The sequence below is a fragment of the Brachyistius frenatus genome, unplaced genomic scaffold (genome assembly GCF_029030835.1).
Source record: "Brachyistius frenatus isolate BFR_SWC_R1_liver_20210118 unplaced genomic scaffold, ASM2903083v1 Contig_45, whole genome shotgun sequence".
Classification (NCBI taxonomy): domain Eukaryota; kingdom Metazoa; phylum Chordata; class Actinopteri; family Embiotocidae; genus Brachyistius; species Brachyistius frenatus.
The window spans coordinates 2,034,319-2,053,656 of record NW_027210644.1 but is presented as its reverse complement, the minus strand read 5'-3'; the positions used below and the strand labels follow the sequence as shown (position 1 = coordinate 2,053,656).

The 19,338-nt window shown below is 37.9% G+C and overlaps 1 protein-coding gene across 1 annotated transcript in view; it reads right to left on the bottom strand.

Moving 5' to 3' along the window:
• Positions 1 to 19,338, bottom strand: part of LOC138623620 (receptor-type tyrosine-protein phosphatase gamma-like) — a 379,070-nt gene that overhangs the window by 78,435 nt on the left and 281,297 nt on the right. The window contains exon 7 of the mRNA XM_069703240.1: positions 7,660 to 7,817. Coding sequence (XP_069559341.1) covers positions 7,660 to 7,817 — 158 coding nt within the window. The remainder of the gene's footprint in view (positions 1 to 7,659; positions 7,818 to 19,338) is intronic.

The window sequence follows — 19,338 nt, the reverse complement described above, 5'->3', positions numbered from 1 at the left end:
CAACCATCCTTCTCATCAAACTCCACCTTTTGAAAGGAAAAATGCAATGTTATTTTGTGTGACTGTGATTGCAGCAAAGCCAAATCCTAAATCTCCAAAGCTCCTACAAAACAAATGTAAAACTCACACAAAACATCATCCTTCCAGCTTTGGTGATCAGCTTTAGGGGTGAATTCCAGAGATGATAAAGTCAAATCTGGATGTCAAAGCAAAGGATTAATAAGAATAAGCCCAAATGTGATCCCACTATTTTTTTGAGCCATGGTAAACTCTCAGGATTTAGGCTCAACAAAGACTGAGGACGGAGGTAACGGTGCACAATGAAATGCATGGGCAGCTTCTTAACCTACTCCTTTGTGTTAGGTATTCAGTCCAGCTTACATTGGGATTTGTCTTCATAGTTTAGCATGTTTTCCTGAAGTTAGCAGGTTACAGTGTCTGCAATAACCTTGCAAAGCTCTAGACATTGGAAACAACTTGTTGTTTCTGTTAATTAAAGAGGAAGTATGCATCCAGTTTTGGTTCCTTAGCTTCTGCAGTCAAAGGGGTGCTAGTTAGACCGCATTTGACCAAAAGGTGTTAATCGATTCTCTTAAAAAATTACGAAAAAGCTGCCATACAACATTGACATTTCAGATGATGATCAATGAAAGTGAGACCTAAGAGGACACAAGTATTTGGAGAGCAAGAAAACTGTAACAATGACGCTGAACAAATCTGAGCTGAGGAGAGGAGAGTAGAGGAGTTTCTCATAATGAGCGGCACCTTTAATCATAAACAGTAAATATATTAATTTGTATAACTTTACGATTAGTCTCATGATGACTGTAAGTAATGTCGTTGCAAGGTTCTATAAAGTTTACCTCAGCAAACTCAGTTTTCCTTAAAGCTTAAAATCATCAGTGCCTCTAAATGTGAGATTGAGAATGTATTGTATAAGAATGGTCACATCAGTAAAACGGTCTTGAGTTTGTTTGAATGATTACTATTGATGGCTTGCTTCCAGTCAGTACTTCTCTTGACACAGCGGACTGAAGGAGTGCACAAGCCTGAGAGCTTTCACGCCTTCCTTTGGATCAAATATAGATAGGACTTGCATACACACCACAGCACAGCCTCATACAAGGCCCTGCTGGAACTCCAACCTCCACATCTGCCTCCAATCTGTGTTGGGATCACTATACCATCAGAGCATAAAGCTGAGATCGCAGCAGAAACTAGCAAATAAAGATTTCTGTAGTAGTTAAGGTAGATTACAGTATAGGCCATGTGTATGCTGTGGAGCACATCATAATCTATCAGCAAATAGGGACCGGATCTAAAATGTGTTTCTCTACTTTGAGTCACCAGTGCCTCAAGCTAAAGCTGCTTTCTTTACTTTTGCAGGGAGTAAATATGTCATGTTCTCAGTCTGCGTCTGATAACAAGCTCTATTAGCATTCCTTCAGATATACAGTGTACTGTATGTGCTATTATCCTTGTAGCATAAGGCTGACAATCAGTGTTGTGTGCAGAATTGATCGGAATCACTGCATGATCAGGTGGTAACCTAGATGGTGTAAATCCAACAGAACTGTGGAGGTGTAGGTTTAAAAAGAAAATCAGCATATACCTCTACCGGCCACATTATCCGCTAAGCACGGATGTAGTGATTTGTATGTCAATAAATCCATCCCTCCAGGAATTTTTATGGTTGTTTTGATCAAAGATGCTTGGTTTTATGGCAGCTTTTCTCAAGAATTGTGATATAATTTGATAAGTTTTCAGAGAATTGCAGTGATTCACAAAAATTGCAAGACAAGTAAAACAAGAGCTTTGTTTCTAAAATAAAAAGTCATATGTAATCACTTCCTATGATGATACACATACTGCACTTCACATAAATATTTTATTTAATTTTTCTTCAATGATTGAAATTAGGGAACCATTGGTTAAATTAAAACAAATACAAATAATGAAAGATAAATACTAAATGACAGCTGTACAAGTGTTGTTGTTGTTGTTTTTTTGTTTTTTTTAAATACTATTAATTCAACACATAGTGCTAGTATGCACAAATACAAAGGGCAGTCTCTTAGGACTGGAAGTGTGTAAAACACTGACTACTCTGAAATCCGTATTTGCCGTTGATGGCTTGAGAACAACATTACATTTTACTATCGCAAAACATGGACTTACTTGAAGAGTAAAAGTGCAATATTTAAGGTTAAATCCTGCCTTCTACTACCAGTATGTAAGTTTAAAAGCAACAGTGAGTCACTGTGGGGTATAGTATGCCCTCAGTCCAGTTCTGCATATTTTCAAATAATGGAGATCTATTGTATTGTGTAAACCAAGTGTTTGAGTATGTGCAGGAACTGAATGTGAGAAGCTCAAACTGCATTGCTGGGTCTCAGTTAATTCAAATTCATTTTAAACGACGCAGACAAAAAACACAAGACTTTTAGATGGATCGGTGTTATTTTCGTACACCCTGAATATTGAACTTTGTGTAAAGTTCCATCCCTATTAGGTAACATTTAGAGTTTCAACATCTTTTTAAGTTTGACGAAAGAAATGTGTGAGTAAGATCGGCACACTGAGATGTAATAATAAAGGTTCTTGTGAAATAATAGTTAAATGTATACTTGACTTGAAAGAATTATACCATATTAAGACCAGATTAATATAGATATGTAGACGTGTATAACATATAAATCAGCGTTACTGAGCTGGTATTTTACAATCTCAAGGCACTATTTATATTTTCTGAAAGGTCTCAGGGAGAAAAATTAATCCATATGGCTGCTTCTTAGCTACTTCCTGAAAATGTTGGCACACTTGCACACTATGCCAGGTGGGGAATATTAAAATCTTCCCACGTGTCCCACTTATCATTGCAACTTGGAGGCTGATCTCAACATGATCTCTGGGTTGGCAGCTTACATTTAGGGTGAATGTGATGTGAGACCGGCATGGCGTAAGACATCTGTCTTACACACAACACACACATCAGCACACAAATACAAGTCTGGCAAGTCAACCTGACTGTTTGAAAGGAAAGCATTTTCGGTGAGTTGTTTTGTAAGAGCCTGAGCATCGATCCACTCTAAAAGCAGGCCCAAAGCAACGGCTGTCACTCCCGCTGACCTACTTCAACTATCAGCCAAAACAAAAGACCAGCAGAAAGAGGGAAAAGACATAAAATACAAAGAAGCAGACAGATACAATAACGAGTGTCACTATTGGTGCTAATTCTCTTCACCCTTCTTCTTTTATCTTTCTCCATAATATTTTCTCTGGAGAGCTGAATAGCAAAAAAAGATGAGAAACAAAAGGACTTCAAAAGAGGCTTTTAAACATGTTGAGAAAGACTTGCTAATGGTCAGGAATCAACAGCCCGAGAAGAGGAAGGATGAACGATGCCCCTATTGCTTCCTTGTTGATTCTTTGTTGATTGAAGCTCTCATTTCATATTCTGTTGGTCTTTGCATCATTTCCCTTTAGTGTGTTAGACCAATATTGTGACCACTAGTGACTGTGCATTTGCAATTTGAACATGGATCTTAACTTGAGCAGAGAGCACACATTAACTTATTGCAATTTTTTTGGGGAACAAAAATAAGTCATGGGAAGGTTGCGTATGTGTGTTGCCATTATGACATTGATGATCATTATTTCAATCAATGTTGATGATAATAAGATAAGCTATCATAAAGTGAGGCCATCACATACTGCTGGTGGTCACTTTGGGTTTGTTCAGACTGCAGGCAAATCAGATTTGTTTCTCAAATGAGATCTTTCGGACAGACATGATTGCAATGTTATTTGCAAGTGAGCGGATTGGATTTGGTGTGTCCAGACATCACCAACCTATCTGCAGGAGTTACTGTGGTCACAATTTATGCCTGGCTGCACTGGTGCTGTGTTGCGGGTTGTTGTACAAGCAATTGTGGTGAGCCGCCCGAACCAAAATGCCAAAGCCAATTTTTTGTCGCAGCCCAGCACTGTGCCACAGTATAGCTACTAGTCATGCAGCATGGTCTGGGCAGTAACCATATCCACAGCCACACCTTCAGCCAACTGTGCTCACAGCCAGTGAGAGAAGGGCTAAGTAATATATGTATCACATGATCTATCCTTTCTACACTATCTTGTCATGAAATTGAAAGATTAATTGACCCTTAAACTACTAGTTAGTTGCAGCATTCAGATTACCATAGTTTGATTCAGAATTCCACCAATACTGGATTTTTGGGGACTGACAATAAGGAGTACAAAAACACAGTTGTTTTTTTTGGCAATAATCACTCAAAATGTGGTTAGCAAACAATGTTGACATTCATGCCAAAGATAGGTAAGGAAGGCAGGATATTTCACAATGCATTGTCGACACTGATATACATGTAAGTGCACTGCAATAGTGAACTTCACTGGGAAACTGTAAATAAATCAATAAATTAAACAAAACATTTGCATTTTTCTAAATAATCCCCAAAAGCTTTTTCTGTATTAAATTCTGTTAACAAGTTTTTATATCGGCTAACATATATGTCCATACCAATAGAACTGCGATAGGCTGATATCGGCTGATAAAATTGGTTGATATATCGGTTGGGCTCTAGTTTCCTATACGTCGTTGGCTGGTTGTAAGCTTTCTGTCTCCCAGTTTCTGCTGCCTTCTTCATCATTCTTCCTCCATCTCATCAATCTTTGTAATGTCTCTCCACTGCCTGCTTTACCTTGACCTCCTCCCCTAACTTCAAGACAGAGAAGCCAATACTTAATCCACCTTTGGCTCGCTCCACTGCTGTTCTTAAGCAAACTCATTTCGTCTCATTAGAGCGCGAGTCTGCTAAATGTTCTTCGGACTGGGGAAGAAAGATGAGCGCTAAAGAATTTTTCCCAGCGATTGTTATTCACAAACACTGTGACACACGAACTGTTGGTTTGTTTGAAAGGACAACTCTTATCTCAGTTTATTTGCATTTTCACTGAGAAGTCAGAATTGTCTATAATTGCTTGTACATTTCTTTGCATCATAAATACAGTAATCATCCAGGCAAGACTGGCATTCATCATCCTTATAAAAAGAAAACCTATTTGTCGTTTGTGTATCTTATTAAAAAGTTGGATATGCACTGCAGGGTGTTGTTTCATCACACCAACTTTTGACTTTCTGTTCTTTAAAAAATCTTGGAAGGAGAATTTAAAATGTTTTGATTGGCTCAAAATATGTATAAGAAAGAACTAAAATACATTTTTTGCAACTTATCGGGTTTAATGATTCTTCTGGCAAAGGGAACTGTGATCAGATAATAAAATGTTCAATGGTAGTTTTCTCTTTATTTCCCCTTTCAGTTCCAGCCTTCTCTGTCAGCTGTGCATGCCACATTTTGTAGAGTAAATGACAAACAACATTTTTTTTATTTAGTTTGGGGGCTTTGTAGGATATTTTGAAAAACACCACCTCCAAGTCAACAACTGATGGTTCTGCTTCAAGACTCAGGGCTTACATTTAATTGAGACGCTCCACAATTGATCGAATCCAATCTCCGAACATTTTCTATCTCACTTAGTATGGTTATATATCAGCAAAACACATTATCACCACCTGCCTAATATGGCACTTCTGCATGCTGTCAGAACTGATCCAAGGTCTAGACTCTATCAGACCTCCGAAGCTGTCAGACAGTACAGTTATGTATGTATCTAAAACACAAAGATGTAATATATATTAATCATTATGAATGCAGACTGTGGTGGTGAGCTATTAATACTGTGCTGATAACAATGTAAATTCTGGACTGCCATTCAAATTCAAGAACCAGTATAGATACATGATTAATCATTCTTTGCCACACTTAAATTTGAGATTGATTATAAATGCTTTATGGCCAGTGGACTAACATGTTCACTATACACAAATAATCCAGTTCATTATCTTTATTGTATATGATTACATTTCTGGGAGGTTATTCAGAGACACGGATTAATATTTCACAATTTGGAGACAATGCATAACCTACTATCCAATACACTTTGGTAATGGTTTCCCACTGACCCAATACACTTTGGTAATGGTTTCCCACTGACTTTAGCCATTTTTTTTTTTTTTTTAGTGTTACTTTGTTTATAGGGGCTCAGTCACACCACCATTAAACCAGCCATGTTTAAAAAGCAAATTGAATCATTTTAAATCAGGCTGACAAAACTTTACTGATTTGTGCAATGACTTAAGTTCAACTTTGATCATTTCTCACACAAACTTGTGTTGCTGATTTAGAGCAAACTTTCTGGACTGTGCTGGCTGATGAATAAATAACAAGAAGGCATCATCATCCCGTATTATCAAAAGCTAACAATGGCTGGTCATCAAGAGCATCATGCGTGAAAAACATTTTGTGTTGCTTCTTTTCTGCAAAGTGGGTTGCTGCTATCTCCTGCTGCTAACATTCACAAACTTCCTTAACTCTACATTGTGTATGATATTTTATGAAATTGCCTCCACCTACACCTCCACCTCCTTGCCTACCAAAGTGAAGTTAATGAAATATTGGTGTGAAATGCTATCAGCTGAGTTGTATCTGAGAGATTTTAATATTTATTGCCAGTATATGAGCCCAGCTTCTACTCAACACTGGAATCAATATTGGTGCTTCCCAAGTTATTTCAGCTGGTTGGCATCCAGTTTAGTAAAATCCCACAAATAAATGTTTTTCCTCATATCTGTTTTGCTAATATGAACAGTAGCCACTGCACAACCTGCAGGTAACCCCTACTTCACTAACATTCCAGCAGGATGTGTAATTTGCCACCACATTTCTGTGTGAATGGACATTACCTTGTATTGTAGTAACATTTCGTTTTTCTTTTCAGCATAAAATTGGAGGAAGTAACTAGATTTGTATCACTGTATTGTAAGAACAGACTAATTACTGTTAACAAATCTTACAAATACTTAGAGTAGAGGCAGTTTAATTTAAGTAGCCACCATAATGGACAGCTTTATCAGTAGTGATTTAAACATTGGCATCCTGCAAATGAAGCTGCATTGACAGAAATCAACAGGAACACCACTCACATCTTCTTAGACTTTCAACAGGAAGAAATTAATCAAAGCTTAATTCTGGAATAAATGGAACAAATACAAATGATTTTAGCTTTGTTCAATATGTTGAGAAATTTTTGCACGGTATTTAATTAAATTAAAAATATTACAATGATGTATACATGTTATTACTTTTGTGTGCAATCTTTTATAAAGGCCATCAGGCAATATCTGAAGATCTGATGGAAACAATGTTTCACATAAAACTGTATAAAAACATTCAAAACTGCGAATGGGTACAACAGAATTCCCAACGTCAATCTTTCTTTGATACCAAACGTACACATATCAATTCAGCACAATCATAACAATATTTTCTTCATAGTATAACCACTTCCAGCATTTTGAATTCATGGATTATGACAAAGTCTTTGTACACATAGTATTTAATGCTATGGATGAGTGATAAATGGTCAAACTTTAACACGCAGCCAAAGCTGGTTACTTACTCTGCCACTCCAGTGAACATCTTCAGCTCTCTGTGTCTTATCACCAACTAATTGTCTAATCTTTTAGATGAACAACCAATACACATGAACCCACTTGTTGTTTGTATTTTTGTTTCTTACCTGTTTGTAGGAGACGTAGATAGGTCTACTGAAGATTATCCACTCCACCACCTTACTGCAGGGCGGAGTGGTCAGAGAGCCTGTGTAACGATAGTAGCTTCCCAGTGAGGATGGCAGCAGGTCCTTCAGCACAAATGGCTCCAGGAAAGTCTCTTTTTCTGTATGAGTGAAGGCAGGACAAAGTGTTCCGATCAATACAACAAGATCTACACAACACTCCATTCCTCTGCAAACTATGGTGACCGGGGCTTTTGGACCAAATCCAAACGCTACTGTTTCACAGCCTTTAGGTTTATTCTATTGATTTCATTTGCATGGTGCTTGATTCATTCAGGGTCCCCATAGTAACATACATAATTGCACTTAATTTATCCCCGTGTCTCAAAGAAATATTCACTTAAAATTCTATTTAACTTAATTTATGTACCCTGACATCCCACACAAGTCCTCTCAGGGCACTTAAGGTCCTTCCAACAAAGCCTTACAATATTAGAAAGGAACCCTACAATTCAACAAATCCCTCGTGAGCAATAGCTGGAAGTAAAAACTCCCTTTTAACAAGGTGAAACCTCCGAAAGAACGAGCCTCAGAGATGGACAGCAGGGATAAACAAACAAAAACTAAAAAGACATACAGTTCAACTATTTGCGACAGTAAATCATAACGTTTGGGAGTAAATGAAAACTTTGCCGAGTCACAAATATTGTGATCTCGTATCTGCAGTATCTGTTTCGAATTACATATTTTTTTCACCAAGATATTTAATTTTGCAGTGCAAAACTAAACCATTTTATGGTTATGTTCAGACACTGGCAGGACTTTGTTAAGCTTAGGGATAGATTGTGGTCTGGTTAAATACAAAAAAGTCCAGTGACTTGAGACACTAATTGAATTTAATGAAAAACATGGCTTTTCCCCAACTTTTGTTGCTTAAACCAGAGAGGAGTCTGGAAATGAATCCTGCACTGTGACAGTTGTGCACTACGTACAGCAGTCATCTACTTTAACCATCGTCTGCTGATCCGAGTCCAATTCATAAATATTGTACTTCATTTATTAAGTTTACTTGTTTTTATTAAGTTTGCCTTTGAAAATGATCCAGCTAGTAATTACAGTTGCCATCATATTGTACACTGACAAGCAGAAACATTATGAAAACCCACAGATGAGCACTGATAATCTAGGAACAATGGTGCATGTCCAATTTTGGGGTATATTAATTGCCTTGAGCTACCAAAGACCTCAGAAGAGACGTAATCTGTACGAGCATTCTGTTACCTGCCATGAGCTTGGTTTTCTTACAATTATTTATATTTTTGGCAACTTGAGGGCAATGAAGTGAGCTGAAAACACTACATCTGATATGTTAATGTTACAGTAAGCAAAAACATAATTCTATCCAGTAGTTGCCAGTGGATACATAAAGAAAATACCTAGTCACTAGGATTCATGTTTCTGTCCCACTGACGAATATTCAGTCTCATTTTAGCTGTTTTCTTTGAGAAAAAATATCTGCCCCCTAAGCTGGAATGAGAAAGTGTCTTCTGAATAACTCCGTCTTAAAAAGATGGACCCTTTGTATTACATTATGTCCTAATGATGAGATCCTAAAACAATGTACTGTCTTATGAGGTAACACTTTGTGTTCCCTTGTAAAATGTTTTAGACTGAATATCAGCTATTGACATTTTTTTTAAACATAGGTTGCACAGTAATTTTTCCACATCCTTTATTGATACATTTTCATTTTCAACACCTCATTACTCAACTGCCTCAAAGCATTTACGGAGGGAAAAAAAGAAACAAAACAAACGTGTAGATGCGGACTGAAGGTAGAGTAGAGGAAGGAGGGAGTGTGGCAGGAGGAGGGTGGAGTTGTCACCAGTAGAGAGAAGAACATGCAGGATGTGAATTGTGAAGCAAGCAGAAAGGTGGGGAAAGAAGTGTTGATAAATAAGAAATCAGCAACAAAGGAGAGAGAAATGATGAGAACAGATGTGAGGAAGGGGAGGAGTGGAAGGTGTTTGATCCACTTTTCCAATGAAAATGTGAGGAAGGAGGGTGACAGGGATGGAAATAGAGAGTGAGGGAGTGTATACGAAACTCCGGAATGCAGGGCTGACGTGTGCAGCAGGGTGGGTCACTTGACAGGGATGGCGGCAGGGTAGATAATGTCGTCTTTATCTGCACCACGGCAAGCCTCCCCCTCCCATTCCTGCACCTCTTCCTCCCTTTCTCCTCTGTCCACCTTCCCCCTCTCCCTCATTCCCTCCTGCTGACAAGGCCCATCTCCCACTGCCTCCCCAACGCAGAGTTCAGAGATGTACTTTCAGCTCCGTCAAATCCGTGCGACAGAGCAAGCCAGGTAAGGAGGAGGAGTTGGAGACAGGAATTAAATGTTTGTTGTGGTGGGTGTACTTGGGCAATGGAGGATCAAGGGACAGCCTTTCTTCAGGACTTTTGCTTCTGCATTAGAACTCACGCGAGGCATATCTCACTTCAAACACAAACTTTCTCGATCTTGTACACAGACAGGCAAACAGGGCTTGAAAGAAGAAAATAAGATTCAGTGTGGCCTATGGGTCTGTTTTTTTCTCACCAGCAGCTACAGCAGCAGTGACTGTGGCGAGGTCCCAGGAAAGTCTAACATGAGTAGGAGCAGTGTGAGGTTGCGATCACACAACGAGTATTTTAGGATTTGAGCCTTCTGTGAGGCATCAGAACAGCTGTCCACTCATTTAATCATCCATCATCACCCTCAGTTACTCCCTCATGCCTCAATGTTTCATTGCACAGAAAAGGAAAAGCACAGAGCCACATATTGGGAGGCACTCAAAGACTGCTGAGTATTTCTTCCACCAGCTTACTACATGATATGAAGCACTTTGAAAAGTTTTTTAACAAAAAGTTTAGGTGCATATTAAGTGGGACAATCACTTCATATCTGCAGGTGAGGCTTAATTTTCTCATTCCATTCATTTCTGTGTAAATATGTTTACATACTGTTTGATGTTTGCTGGTCAAATGAGTGTGTAGGTCCTTCAACTTGTAGCTTCAGAAGTGGGAATGATATCCCGGACTCAAAATCAAATTTAAAGATTGGTGGTACCTTACTGTTTGTTAACTGTACTGAACTAAGTTAAGCACTAGCTTCAGCACAGCCATGATACATGGTTGTATCACCTGTCAAATGGCTTTTTGATCAGGCATTATTAATGGTGCAATGTTTGGTTTGTACCCAAAAGAAGGCATGGCAGAAGACTACTTTGTTGGCATGGATAAAAAGTTGGGTAAAGGAGTGAGTGATGGTGGTAAGTAATGCTTTCTAATTACATTGAAACTAAACACTGGAATATATCCAAGCTTAAACCTGCAATACCAAACTTAAAAAGTCAACTAATTTAAGATGCAAATTGTGCTTTCAAAACAATAATATTCAGGCTGATGGCATCCACTTGCCACCTTTGGCATGGCATGCAGGCTAGAGTGGATGCTGGACTGTACAGTCATTTATAGTGTATTTTGATCTAAATCGAGCAAGTTCATGACCAGAATGGGAAAATGACAGTGGCAATGTTGCAGATAACTTTGTGTTGTTCCTTAAGAAGCTTAAGGACATAACAGTTAAACCTGTCTCCAAAGCTCCTGTAAGAAGGCAATTGAATTGGCAGACAACTGAAGAAAAGCAGATTATTTTTTTGAAGACAAATGCAGATGCTGCCAGTAAGTTGGTAAACTGAGGCTTTGCTCTTCCTAAAAAAAAGAAAAAGTCATAACATGCCTGCTAACATGGTGACTTTTTTTTATTCAGTTTTATTATTATTCTTTTTTTTTTTTTTTTTTAATCTTGCTCTCACATCTGATTTGACAACTTAAGATAAAGGAAATACACCAACAGGGCTAAACAAACTAAATAGCTAACCATTTCCTTGACATCTGTTGGATAGGTTGCCAGTGAAACCTGTTTTTAAATGGGACCACAATCTTTCCCCAACCTTGATCTTAAGTGTTTTAGTTGTTTAGTTTGCTATGAGTCTTATTAGATCTGGTGAATCATGAGATGTTAAATTTAAATGAACTCAGCACTGATGGTCCTTTATTACTTGTGCATAAAGAATAACATGAGAGAATGATCAGAGTAATTGTAATTACCATTCTGCACGAGGTATTATTTACTATAACCGGGTTGCATCAGAAACAGAAAGCTCTCATTGTACTCACTAATTCAAGAGTACAACTCTAAAAGGAGCTCAATCTGTTGGTAACAGTTTGATGGGAACACCTCATGAGTAAAGGTAGTGTGGAAATTACTATTGAAATAACATTCTAACATTTCTAAATGGCCATTTGAGTTAATATTACACTTTCATACATGGCTGAAAATTTTAAATTTTCAGACTTTACCAACAAATAAAATATAGCCCAAAGCCCCCCATCCACACACACTCCCTCTCTCCCCCATCCACACGTAAAGCAGAAAGTGACCATCTTAGAATAAAAGACTCAACAAAACAATAACAGAGAAAGCCAGGAAATGCTATCTATCACAGATATGTAATGAAGAAACACCCAGTGGGAGGAAAAAAGTTTTAAAAGTTAAACAAAATATTTAAAAAAAGAGTGTGGGGATATGGCAACTAGTGAAACCAACTGGAATGTATAAATAATAAACTATTACATGAATATACAAAATAAATACAATTTGCCAAATGTAATTAAACATTTTTTTTTTTTTAATCACTGAAAGAGTAAAAGGCAAGAAGTAAAATAAACTAACATGTAAGGATGGAAATTGTGGAGATGAAGTGAAGAAGTCAAAGGAGACCGCAGAGATGCTTATTGACAGCAGCTCGATTTAGGAGAGAGATCACAACATGTGGTGGTTGTAAATCTCTCTGCCTGAACTCTCACAAAGGCCCAGTTACAAAGGAATACATTATTTCTTTAATTCTGCCTAACTGAGAGTCAACAGGCTGTCTCAAGTTTAAGCACAATCAACACCAATCTTGGACAGTTCAAAAAGTTGGGGTGCCATTACAGGAACCTTTATCAGTCTCAGACTATGTCAGGCCTGAACAATAAAATTTCCCTTAAATAGCGCAATAAATAAAGGAAATAAATAATATCCTATTAAAACTTAAAATACTCAAATATATGTACCAAGAGGTAAAACAGTTGAAATGAATAGACAATTTAACAGCTAATCCAAATAAATTAAGTCAAATTAAAAGTTAACATATTAGTCTTGAATTTGTTTACCCAGACTTTCTGCTACCCTCAGGTCTTCAGGAAAGCTGTTCCATTGTCATGAGCAAGAGTAACTGAAAGATGTCTCACTATGGGTTTTTGTTCTGACTCTGGATATAATTAATAAGAAGACTTGAGGACCCTAGAAGGTCATACAAAAAAAAGCAATTCTGATAAAAAGACAAACCAAAATCATCAAGAGCTTTAAAACCAAATAAAATGATTATAAAATCAGTTCTGAAGTGGGCATGTAGCCAATACAGAGACATGAGCAATTAAACATTTATCATCAATGACAAAACAGTGTAAACACAGTACAGTCATAACAGTCATTTTTGATTTCTTCACAAGGAGAGTAGGCCTTCTAAAAGTCATACAGGGACAGTGACGCACGTTTTTAAAAAGCTGAGCTATTCCACTGCTAAATCCTGGAGTGTTTGAGGGCAGTTTAAAGAATAAAAGAACCAGGAGCTCATTTATCTGCGCTGCAGTTAGATTGCTTCATTTGCACATTAAATGAGGTGGCATTTCATGCCAAGATGAGAATGTTGTATTTTGCACTGATAAGTGGATTTTTACGACAAAATATTGAGCAAGTGACTCCCTATGCAGCCTTATCAACAGATGGTACATGTTGGGATTTATTGTGTGGATTTACTCTGATTTTAATGTAGTTTTAATTTTTTTTTAATGTGTGTTTCTTTTGTAAAGCCTTGGACAATAATGTTTGTATCAATTTGGGAGGTTTATGCTCGTGAACATTGGTAGCCATGACATAAGTTTTGCAAGAATGAGTTGTTCTTCTTTGAGGAGATGATACAATACGTAAAGGAGAAAATTCAGAAATTATGAATTACATTTCAAGAACAATGCAAGGCAGTCTATTAAGAAACATACAGACCTAAAGCTGCTAACCTGGTCTGTGTCTAGTCCCTAATGTTTTGGCGGTCATCTATGTTCTCTCTTGAAATCACTAAGTTATACAGACTTTTGGGTTTTATTCACTGAATCAATTTTTATACACTTGTTGTTGTATTTTATTTATTGGAGGTCATTTGAAGGTCTGGAATGGCATTTAATAATGTGCTGGCTAACTTCAAAGGCTGTTAACTGTCAATCTGAGGTCTGTGTGTCAAATATGAAGTTGAAGCAGGGAGGCAAGCAAGCCAGCTGTTCTGTCCAGAACTCAACAGCACACCTAACCCGTTTAATCCGTACACAAACAGAAATGGAAAAACACTCTCATCTGTGGGCTTCTGATGAGTTATGTGCTCGAACTAGCCTATTTCTTTGGGGACAACAGCCAGGTGCTTGACTTCCCGGCGTCTTAACAGTGAGCACCATAGGAATACTGAACAGATAAATTGAGCCTGGATGTATCTTCTCACCAAATGTTTTATCAGACCGACACAGAGAAGTGTTATTTACACATACGTGTTATGGCTAGCCGTAGGTTGCCAACGTGCATGATCCTGCACGTCAAAAAGCTGATTGGTTGATTAAATTGTCAGTACTTTGATTCAGAAAATAGATCAAAACAAAAATAAATGTGCCTGTGTAAATGGATCTGAGTTTGCCTGCCCAGGTGCAGCTAAGTGAACTGTAATTACATCTTAAACGCATAGGTTTTTGATGGCATATGGTATTGTTGATTGTTGATTGTTCATGTCGTGAAAAAAAACCCACCTTGTCTGTTATTGTGTCCAAAATAACCAAAGTAAAAGCTCTGAAATCAATAGTATTTCTTTGATCTACATGACTGAAAATAACATCCCACCTCCTACCAAAAAACAACAAAAAATATCAATCTGGCACTTTTTTTTTTACATTTTAATCCACATGTGTTCATTTTAAGCTCCACTGGAATATGATTGGCTGCCTAGTAGTGGATAATCCAGTATTTAAAAACACAGATTATTTCCCATGACTAAAACAAAATGTCTGCTCTCCACCACCTGAAGGTCAGGCAATCGTGGACATGAGACGGAAAAATTATGGATATTGCCGACTTCATGGATCTTAGTAAGAAACTGTATGTCTGTAATTCTGTAAAAGAGTCCGGTGAACTGGAAAAACATGGAAAGTACTACACTCCAGGTCTGCTGACTTTAGAGCATTATGAGCTTGGAGTATTTCCAGTAGGACAGTGTATAATGGGGTAAAAAGTGAGTCTTGGTATGTTGCCATAGTGCTGTATAGAGCAGTTTATTTAAACATGCCTTTATGTCAGCACAGTGTCATTACCTCTGTTTATCTACTCAAGCATCTGCGCACCTGCTGCTTTCATGCCACAGTGCTGAAATGAAGTCCTTCCTCCTCTCCGGCACAAATTACAAGGCCATTAATTCACTATCTCACTCAGTGTTCGAAGTCTCCACTGACACAGCACTCTGCGACCCTGATTGGCAATTCATTTTTAAAGGGTGTACATGGCTTATGGTGGTTTCCCTTGATTTCAGGTACCATGTCGACTCTGTGTCACTTGACGAAGATAAATTCTGTTTTCATTTCCCTCTTACTCTCCCCATCTGTATAACTTCACCAGTATTTCTACCCTTCCTTTACTGATGGGGGTTTAATCCCCAAGCACTCTCTTTCACATCCAATCTGATGTGGCTCCACAGCACACTGCTCACATGTTAAGCTTCTTTTTCATCCTCTTCTCAATAGGATTTCCCAAAATTTGGGGCAGACATCTATTTATCTGTTCTCCTTTTTTTTTTATTTTTTTTTTTATCATGGTGTATTTTGAAGTATTCTATTCACAGCCTCTATCTTGATTTCATTGGATACTTAAGCAGTTTTGGCATGATTGTAGTTAGTTTTGCCAATATTTTTTGAGAGTATCATTTTGGACTAGCACGTAGGCTTGTAGAGTTACTTATTTAGAGTCCTTGGTTTGTTCATCACACCTTTCCTTTATATTTTTTGGTGCACTGTGTTTTAAAACTACCTTGATTCCAGCTATGCTGTGCATTATGCTAGTGTGGGGATAGTTTTTGAAAGCCGTGCTGTTTAGGAGGAGCTTGGATGAGATGCTAAAACTATTTCTGCTCTAAAGGCCACATATATAATTGCTTTTCATAACACGTGCAGGATGTTTAACTCAATTGAATCAAACCTCCAACCAGACTCCATCTTTGGTTTCTGTTGTGAGAGTCGTGCAGTTTCCATATGTGACAAAATCCTCCTTCAATATGGCCTCGCCTTTGTAAAGTACACAAGGCACGATGTTGCACCTACATTATTTTCAAAACCTATTCAGTTGTAAAACAAAAAATAATTCAGTATAGACTCTATCATTGCTGTTGAGCAAGATTTGCCTTAACACATTGTCAAGCATTTAATCTTCTAGTTTCTCCAAATATTGCTTGCATTGTAACAGTAATGAGCATTTAACATGAATACACAGTGAGGATTTTTATGTACGCTTACTTTTATGTCAAACATCTGTGAGCATTCCATATACTCCAGAGCTTACTCCAGAGTTATAATAATGATTCGTATGACCTGTAATGTTTGTAGATAATAATCAATTCACTCAAATCAACCAATTAAAATGAAAAGTAGAGAAGGGAGAAAACTATTACCTTGCTCCTCTCCTTCAACTATGCCTCTCATCTTTCCCATCATCCTAGCACATCATTATCAGTCTTTGCATCTGCCTCCAAAGCGCCTACAAACTCTGTGTATACAATGAGCTGCTCTGTTTGCCACCAGAGCCTTTCATGAGTCCGCTATGTAAATCAGACTCAGCCTTTTTACCGGGCTGATTTCACAGGGATGGCGCAGAGCCGCTTGCTGGCTAGGTAGTCAGAGGCCATTTGTTCCAGAGAGGTTTCATGTAAAATGCAACAAGGCAAGAGGTACAAAGACAGAGGAGTCAGACCTGTGGTGCGTGTCCGCCAGACAAGCCCGGCAAAAAGAGAAGAGAATGCTGTGAAAAATTTAACCACCCGCTGCTCCATAGCGTAGCACTGGTGGAGACAGAGCAAATTAGCCAACCACCTTCCCTGTGGGAGAGATTGGAGCTTGGCCTTGATTGAACTTGAGTGGTCTTTGTGTTAGATGAATTATGGAGGCAGAGTAGTTTTTACCAAGACAGCTGAGCAGGAGATAAAGTGTAAGGATCATGCAGTGGGATTTTATCAAAGTTTTATTTGTGTATGGCAAAGCTCTCAAAATTCACTATGAAGCTGTTCTGTTTTTCCAAGGCGAGTGGGGCCCTTTGGGGGGGACAAGACAGAACATTGCTGTAGGATAAATGTTTTGATCATGACAGGGATGCACTTCGGGGTTGTGCGCAGGAGACAACAAATTTTGACTGAGGCATACAGTTCTAACAAAAAACTATGTAAAATCTTCTAATTTCTTATGTGATGAATAAAGAGAAACACTGAATCATCCTAGAAGTCCTAATTTATTGTGTGGGTAGATTGTATGCAAGGCACTAAATCATGCAATATGCTAAGGGATGATGAGGAGCACAATCAAAGCTAGAGTACCCTGCAGTTAAAGTTTGGTAAAATATCATGCATCACTAGTAGTCAACTGGGTCCAACATCAAAATCATGTTATGGCTTCCAACATCAATAACACTCTGCTCTCCATATCCAGCACATCACATACCGTGATAATTCACTTCCTCCAAAGCCCTGTCCATGTTTTGAACCTGGCCCACAATTTACCCTCTTCATGTGAAGGTCAGCCGACCAGATGAGTGGATTGATGTCCTTTATAAAGCTGGTCATACTGTCATTGCTGGCAGCAGTTATTTTAAGTGAAAAACTCCAAACTCTGTGTCTATCACTGACTGTTGTTCCTGATAACAATGCAATGTATTTTGTTAAACTAAGGCCCCCATTAAAAGCTGCACTGGACTGGATCAGACTTAGCCTAAAGGATAATTACATTGATTCACTCAAGAGACTAAAATTAGACTAAAGTAAAACACATTTTAATACACGTCAAAAGACAAAGATTAAATCAAAATCAGGAGCCGAAGTTAGCACTGACTGACAGCTATATTTTAGTTCAGGACTTTTGGTGCATAACAAGTTCAATTAAGCCTTTTCTACTCTGGAGACCCGTGTGATAGGACCAGGCCGTTATCTCTTAGTAAAATGCAATCCTAAGGCCATGTTTTGGTTGCTGATCGTTGCACATTCATTGTAGAGGCTGTCTAGTTCTACTATGACTAAAATGGGTGCAGCATTGTTCTGCTGTTGCATCAAATCTGGTAGAATTGTAATGGAGAATTTCTAGACCAGGGTGAATAATGTCAGTGCCGCTGAGTAATTGTTATAAAGCTTTTTTTTTTTTCTCACTAGTTTACGGTTTTGATTCAGTAAAAGTTTTTGTATTTTATTAGATTTTTAAAAATCTTATTCTGGCCTGGTGATGGGTATAAAGAGAATCATTTTATTTCGAAATACGTCCACGTTTTTTCTTTATCCATCGATAAAATGGAGGGGGATAGTTATAGTTTTAAAATGGAAAATATAAAAATGTCTAAAATGGAATTTTTAAAAGAAATTAGCCTCAGGTTTAAATGGTTAATTATGTAACAACAAATTGTCTTGTAGAAAGCTGCCAAATGTCCCAGGACCAAAATGGAACGATTCAATAATGTTCCTTAAAGTCTCAATAGTTTCTACAGGCTGGGTTTGACCGGGCGGCAACTGCAGGGCCAGACTGCACTGTCACTGGCTGAGTGAGCAGTGACTGATAAAGTCAGTGATAGAGTGATAAAGTTATGCCATTAGTCAGTAGAATGCCATGTGATAAACTGAAGTTAACCATTGGTTGGTGGAATGAAGTCCTTGTTTCAAATTAAGACAGCTAGCATTTAATACACGGTCAAGCCACACACTGGGTTTTGACCTCATGTTGTAGCTATCTTGGCTCATACCATATCCCTGTCTGGAGAGGCAGGAAGCACATACAGTCAGTATGTGTAACAATTTAGCCAGATAATCTATACCACATCCTGTCTTGTTCACAAGGTAAAGAGAAGTATGTGTTTGGATTTGTTATGTAAGTGCAACATTTGCAAACCAGATAATTAAAAAATGCAGGTAAAATAAAGTTTCATTTTTATTATTGTTATTATTATCTTATTACATACATACATACATGTATATTTTTGATTTGGGCATATTTGCCAGCTCTGTGCTTTTACAGTTTGCCTCTTTTTTTTAATTTTAATAGCTAGGGTATATATCAATTTAAATATGATGTTTAACTCTTGACCAGAAGTGACTTTATTCCTATTTCCCATTCAATCAATGTTGCCCCCATGTTCTTTGAGAGTTTTGGGTTGTAGCAGTCAATAAAATTAACACCAACATTCTCCCCATAGCTGAGAGTGCTAGGTGGTTGTTAGCAGTGCTAATATACTATGCTAATTTCACACCTCTCCTGAGTACAGAG